Genomic DNA, 7,101 nt, shown 5'->3' with positions numbered 1-7,101 from the left:
TTCATCTCCCCTCTGCCACTTTCAAGCCATCACCCCTTGTTCTCTCACTCCCTGCCCTTGGCCAAAGTCCCTCCCCAGCCTTCCTGGAGCCCCTTCAGGTACTGGGAGGCCACTAGAAGGTCTCCCCAGAGCCTTCTCTTCTCCAGGCTGAACAGCCCCAACTCTCTCAGCCTGTCCTCACAGCAGAGCTGCTCCAGCCCTCGCATCATCCTGGTGGCCTCCTCTGGACTCGTTCTAACTGGTCCATGTCTTTCTTGTGTTGAGGACTCCAACACAAGAAAGACATGGACCAGTTAGAACTGGTTATGCACTGGTTAGAACAAGTTATGCTCTGGTTCCTAAAGCTGCCTCACCTCACCACACAATGGGCTGGGGATGAGGAAACTACCAGACTCCTTTAGGTAGCAGGATTCCCTGGAGAACAGTCTCTCCATGAGGACAACACCTTCTCCAAGGCTGGAGTCTGACTGAAACTACCCCCACACACACAATGTAGCATGTGAAATGGTTGTTCCACCTCTTACTCCTTTCAACAGCGGGCAGTGCCAGCAGCAGAGCCAGCGCGGAAGGAACCTGGGAAGAACAAAGGGCTCAACGCAGCTGGGAGGGGAACAGGGCTCTGCTACAGCCAACAAGAGACTCTTACATGGTTCCATTGGTATAAACAGCTTCTCCTCCTTCCACATACTGGACCTGGGAGGGATATACGTGCTGCACGGATTGCACCTGAAACAAGCATCATAAATTCAAGTTACGGATATGTTATTGCCTAGGAAGAACGGGAGAAATGGAGAAATTGCATATTACATCCTTCAACAACTTCCAACCTTACCTTGACATTTAGGCTTTCTTTTTAAAAGAAAAAGAAAAAGGAAACAAACAAAAACCCCACAGGCTCAGGAATCCCCAAAGGACGTATTTATTTAAAAGGTCAAAATAAAATAAATAAATAAATAGTTGCTTCATGAGCAGTGGAAACAATGGAGCTGGGTTTCCTCTGCACACATGTCTCAGGGCTGATTCTCTGCTGACTAATAATGGTGAGATCATGCTGCAGCCTTTCCTTCAGAGAGGAGGTTGGCAGTGTCCATCTGCATCCCAACCCCCCTTTTCACTGGTCTGGGAGGGATGTAGTTGCCCTCTGTCAAGTTGTTTGGGTTTTTTTTTAATCTGAAACTGAGCAACCAAATAAAAAATTGCTAGAGGGAAAAGTCAAGAGAGTCAGACTCACTGTCCACATGAAGCAGCACCACATATGCCTGGTTTCTTAGGAAACAAGGACTGCAAAAGGCAAAGTTCAGATAAATAATAACACTCGCATGGCTCTCTGCCACCTAACCTTTCTATGAAGCCACATGCAGTCAGTATGTTCATTTGTGTAATTAAAAAAAAGTCCCAAACATTTTGCCTCTAAAAAAAAAGTCTTTACAGAGGAGGACTGCTTTGAAATGGCAATTAAAAGCATCCATCAAATCTTCAGATGTATGAAAGACAACTGCTACAGTAAAGGTTCTTTCCAAACTTTAAATATCTTGAGAGTTTCTTTTGCCTTCAGTCTCAAAAAGGGAGAGAGAGAAGGAGAAAGCTGCTCTCACAGTGTTCTCCAGTCCTCTAATTGCACACAACTCCCTTAGTTAAGAGCATGGATTTCTCTAAGCAGCTACCTGGCACAGTTTCTAATGTCGTGTGGGACACGGGAGGCCCTACATGGTGTCTCACCCCGGAGATATTACCTGTTGTGTTCTCTGGGAACAGAGATTTGCTGCATCTGCGCTCCTTTGGGAGCGGAGCCTGCTGCTTGGACCAAAACCCTCTGAAAGAAGAAGATACAGTAAGAGACACTTACTTTCAGTCTCTAACCCAGGTGAGTTAGGAATTCTCTTTCAAACTTTCCTGGAAAGCTTGTCTCCCACTCCAGTGGCAGCAGTACCCCTTACTTAGCGTCCCTGCAGTCCCCAGTGACACCAGCCTGAACTCAGTACCCCAAACTTGGGAAAAGCTGGATCCACATTTTCTAACATGGATCATCTTTAAGTCTCCACAAAAGTAATTAACAGCAAATAGTTGATTGACGGGAGGAGCTCAACATGAGGTTCAGTCGCAGAACTGAACCCGCATTCATATTTTCATTCATATTTTGAACCCACATTCATATTTTCCTCCTAAGGGCTGCAAAGTTTCTTCTTAGGGCTGCCACACCAAACCACGCTCTGCCTCCTGTGACATGAAATCACACTCTCCAAGGTGCCACAGCCTGTATGGTTTCCACCACCACCAAAGCTCAGATGGTTCTGTATCTCCCTTCAGTACCAGCAAGGGCACAGATATGCTTTGTGTTGCCTTGCGGTGGTCCTCTACCTCTTCCCTGTCATTTCCATCATCTCCCATCTCTTTATGTTATGCTCAGCATTCAGTTTGAGGCTGGACACACAGCTCAGCACCTTGAAGATCCAGCAAAACAAGAGCAGGGATGTGGTGGATGGAAATAAATGATTCAGTGATGCCCATGGGAACAGAGCCTGGGACACTGGTATGAGAGTAAGAAAGGAAACGTTCAAACCAAATATCAGTGTGGCCTTTTAAACTGGTGAGGACCTTCTCCAAGGAGACAGTCATTCATCCTCTGTGGCTTGGGGCTTTAAAAATACCCAGCAGATTGGGCCAACCAAACAAAAAGCTGCTAAACAATCTCACATGAATCCTAGGAGAGACCCTGACAGTTACTGGCCAGCTTACAAGTATATAGTTACGATTTTTAGCCCTTGACACCCTCCCAACGTGTCCTTTATAACCAGAGAGAAATTCTATTCCAGCAGAATCACAGGAATCTGATAATTTCCCAGATTTCTAGGTGGCCTCTACATCGCTGACCCGCAGTGAGTCTGGATATATTGGAGATCCTGCAGCTGAGCTAGCGAGAAGGACACGCACACTTAAGCCAGACATCACTTTGTCCATTTTGTCTCCAAAAAAGGCTGTAGCCAGTGCAGGATGAGAACATTAAAAGCCTTTTTTTCACGTCAGGCCTCGACAATGCCACCTACACCAAAGTCTCAGCAAGATCTGTTCCTTTCTCCTACTTTTTACCTCTTCTCTGTCATTGCTTTTACCACAATACAATCTCTGTTGGCACAGCTGCCCAGCTCAGCTACTTGTGTCATTTGTCACCTCCTGTCCAGCTGCTCCTATTACCTTCCAACCAAAAAAATGAATCATCTCCAACCTGTAAGATGAGGCCATCCTGTTCATACAGCCTTCTCTCACACTGAAAGGCAGACCAGTGATCAACAACACCAAAGGCGTCAGCCTCACACCAGTCACGCTGCTGGTAGTTCATTCCTAAGATTTTCTTTGTCCCGCTGGTGAGAAGGGAAGGCTCTGGATGCTCCTCCTCTTCAGGAATCTTCCACAATCCTCTGGGTCTTCCTTAATCCATGGAGTTCCACTCGATACTACATGTCATGATGACAACACTGGCAAAGGCTGGATGGGTAATTTCATAATCCAAAGCCGATGGGTTTCCTAAACTCCTTTATGATGTTGTCACAGTCCAATTAAGTGACGATCCCCAAGGTGTTTGACACTAGTGCTCAGCGGTATCCACATCGTTACAATGCAAACAAGAAACATCACCCAGAGAAACTGGAGCTGGGAAGGCTGGAAGGTGACAGAGAGCTGGCCAAACACACACGGGGTGAATGTCCACGGCTCCGGGTGAATCGAATGCTCCTACCACAATTTTGAATTGTTCCTTTCCATCAGCATCCAACGGCAGCTTCTTCTGCTCACTTGGGAATCGAAGAGAAGGGTGTAGCTAAGTTACACCCACCCATCCTCTTATCCCTCCAGCTTCCTGCGATGGAAACTTCTTTTGATAGTTCCCCAAAAGGCATAAAAAGGAACCAGTTTAACTTAACCCTTTGCATTTGGCATTAGGTAGTTTTCATTCATCAGCTGAAGCTATCATTTCTCTCCTATCAGGAGACCTCCCAAGAGCATCGTGTTCATGTACATGAATCATGAATCCCCCCTCCAGAATTTGAAATGTCAGGATCCACCTACCAAAGGAAGAGACCAGCATGTGACTCCTCCATCCTCTCCCCATGCTAGCTCTTCTACAGAGGTGGAGGAGAACGCACCCTGTCTGCAGAGATGCCTTTAAAGACAGTTTCATTTTCTCCTGCTTTTATTGACACACCAAATAATGACAGCAGGATATTACACTGAAGCAAATATCAAACTGGCATGAAGTGACTTTCTTCGGTAGCTAAATTAAAATCTAAACCCGGTGTTTTAAAGCTTGCATACTCGTAGGGCTAACACATGAAATATCCGTGACCTTTATCAACACAAAGTCCAGCAACAGGTTCTCCTCACTGAATCACCTCAACGAGCTGATTAACAATCCTCTCCCTCATAGAAAAAAACCCCTGGATTAAAATACACCTGCCAGTAAAACAGGTCTGTTCTCCATGGAAACAGCATTCCCAGCTGTGCATACGTTACCTGCTGAGACGCTGGCACTGGCTGCACTACTGGAGCTTGGGCTGATGCAGAAGTGTGAAGAGCCACAGAAGCTGCTGAGTCTGATCCACCCTCTGAACTCTGCATGCTCACTTCTGGGAAGAACAGAGGAGAGATCAGTCAGGGAAAGCACAGCCACACACCACAGCAAATGCCCCAGGAACCCGTGTCTAACAGGAACAAAATCCCAGTGGAAGATCCAAGGGAAGTGCTGGAAAGGAAGGTAGCTACCTTCCTACACAGAGGACTCTTTTTAGTCTTGGAGCTAATTTTAATACAGTATTATATTAAGAAAAAAGAAAGTTGCACAATTGTTCCACAGAAAGGAGAGGGAAGGAACAGAAAATGCATTTCTAAATATAACCGAAAAGTAGCGTTGGAAAATTATTGTGTCATAGTGAGGATAACTTCAGATCTGGAAGAGTAAGAGCATATTTTAAAAATCATCTTTTCTCCCTCTCTGCCTTATCATGTGTAACTGCTGCTGCAAAAAATGAATGCATCAGATCTAAGGACACGCCTGGAGCTTAAGTTGGAAAGTGGGGTGGTCAATTTGGGTTTATAATCACAACCAATAATCAAACATGAATAACAGAAGAACAGTGATTGACCATCATTTTAAAACCTGCAAACCACCCCCACAAAGAACCACCCCCATGAAGAACCACCCCACAAAGAACCACCTCACAAAGAACCACCCCACAAAGAACCACCCCACAAAGGAACCACCCCACAAAGAACCATACTCACAAAGAACCACCCCCACAAAGAACCACCTCACAAAGAACCACCTCACAAAGAACCATCCTCACAAAGAACCACCTCACAAAGAACCACCCCCACAAAGAACCACCTCACAAAGAACCATCCTCTCAAAGAACCACCTCACAAAGAATGACCCCACAAAGAACCATCCCACAAAGAACCACCCCACAAAGAACTACCCCCACAAAGAACCACCCCACATAGAACCACCCCACAACGAACCACCTCACAAAGAACCACCCCACAAAGAACCACCCCACAAAGAACCACCTCACAAAGAATGACCCCACAAAGAACCATCCCACAAAGAACCATTCCACAAAGAACCACCTCACAAAGAACCACCTCCATCCTCCCATCTGTGCCTTTGCCCCCAGATCCCATCAGCCTCCCCAAGGTCCCTGAACACAGACATGCCATCACCCTCCGGTCCTGCTCCCCCAGGAGATGCCCTCAGCATCTTCAAGTCACTCGGGTCCCCCTGTCCCAGCACTCACCCAGCACCACTCAGCCACCCTGGGAAGCATCCCAAGGGCCACGTAGGAATGTCCTGGGGATGGAGAGGTGGCAGAAGAGCGGGGCTGAGCACCAGCACAGGCTCTCCATCCCCCAGGTCCCTTACGGCACAGCCCCAGCACCCTGTGTCTGTCCCTCGTGGGATACAGGACATGTTAAAGCCCAGCTGCCCCAGGGACACCAAGGGTTGCTGTGATGGTGCTTCCCGAGAGCAGACAATGTCATTTGGGGTTTTTTGATGTAATATGAGGTGTGGGGGAGCCTTTTAAACTCAGTTTCTTGAGCAAGTTCCTGTTAGAAATCTATTTTAAGAGAGTTTCTGCTGTCACTTCAAACCCCAAAGCTTCAGATTTTGAGCAGTGTCATTTCTCCTTTCTCAGCCTCACTGCTGGTTGTAACATAACCTCCAAAAACCAGCGTGAAATCTTTTCCATTTTATTTCCCTTCTGCATCCAAAATTTAAATTTTTTCCTCAAATCTTTGCAAGTTAAGAGACAAAAGGAAAAATGAGAAACCAAGGGACACGGAAACCTGCTCATCTGCGGTAAAAAGAAACGCAAGGAGGAGGTGAAGTTACAAAAGTTCCTTGTTTATTCTCCTTGAGCTATTGAAAAAAAAATGCCAAAATATTTAGATTCTTCACAAAACAGGTTTTTAAGATGTTTTTCCAGTCAGTGCTGATCCCATATTCCCATGCTACCCATTAGCAAATTACAATTACTCTCTTGACTTCCCCCAAAACCCCAGAGCTTGCAAGTAATTTTCTCTTTCACATCATCTTTCTTGCATCCAGGAGAAAGAGCAGATCCAGAACCCACATCATCACTGCTCCAAATACAACAACGAGACTAATTTAACAAGCCAGAAACAAGGCAAAGAAATTTAGTCACTATTTATCACCATTCATGTCCCTTCACAGCCCTGAAGTCTGCCTGGAGGAGACGTGCCCAACCCCATTCCTTGCAGCTCCACTATAGAAAGGCAGCACTTGCTTCTCCCCATCACTCTTTCTACATGGTTTTTACCCAAAACCTTTTGCTCAGAAGATCCCAGTTGCCATAGCACTGTGGGGTGACGAAAATCATCATTCTGACAGTAAATTAACAAAATTTAAATCCAGCCCCAAATTATTTGCAACCAAATATTTGGCCAGCACTGTCAGTAAAATATATTTCTTTACAAAGCTCACGTGAAGATGCTCAGGCAGAAGAGGGGTCACTTTTAACACGCACATTTCTCTAACTTTTGCAAGATTATTTTATTTTCTATCATTTGTGCCTCAGGCTCCAGCTCACA

General features: G+C 45.9%; 2 protein-coding genes across 2 annotated transcripts in view; one reads left to right on the top strand and one right to left on the bottom strand.

Moving 5' to 3' along the window:
* LOC104530599 (DNA-binding protein RFX2) overlaps positions 1-4,611 on the bottom strand; it is a gene marked incomplete at its 3' end in the record, with an annotated part of 27,069 nt that extends 22,458 nt beyond the window's left edge. Inside the window, 4 exon segments of the mRNA XM_010175245.1 lie at positions 647-726; positions 1,734-1,744; positions 1,747-1,813; positions 4,507-4,611. Of these exon segments, the coding sequence (XP_010173547.1) occupies positions 647-726; positions 1,734-1,744; positions 1,747-1,813; positions 4,507-4,611 (263 nt within the window).
* Positions 4,612-5,108: 497 nt separating this feature from the next.
* On the top strand, positions 5,109-5,573 carry LOC114818904 (early nodulin-75). Its single transcript, XM_029086800.1, has one exon. The coding sequence runs from the start codon at positions 5,109-5,111 to the stop codon at positions 5,571-5,573; it is 465 nt and encodes a 154-aa protein (XP_028942633.1).
* The last annotated feature ends 1,528 nt before the right edge of the window (positions 5,574-7,101 follow it).

Source organism: Antrostomus carolinensis, unplaced genomic scaffold (assembly GCF_000700745.2).
Source record: "Antrostomus carolinensis isolate BGI_N321 unplaced genomic scaffold, ASM70074v2 scaffold2439, whole genome shotgun sequence".
Classification (NCBI taxonomy): Eukaryota; Metazoa; Chordata; class Aves; order Caprimulgiformes; family Caprimulgidae; genus Antrostomus; species Antrostomus carolinensis.
The sequence above is the reverse complement of the archived record's forward strand: the minus strand, read 5'-3'. Positions and strand labels throughout refer to the sequence as shown.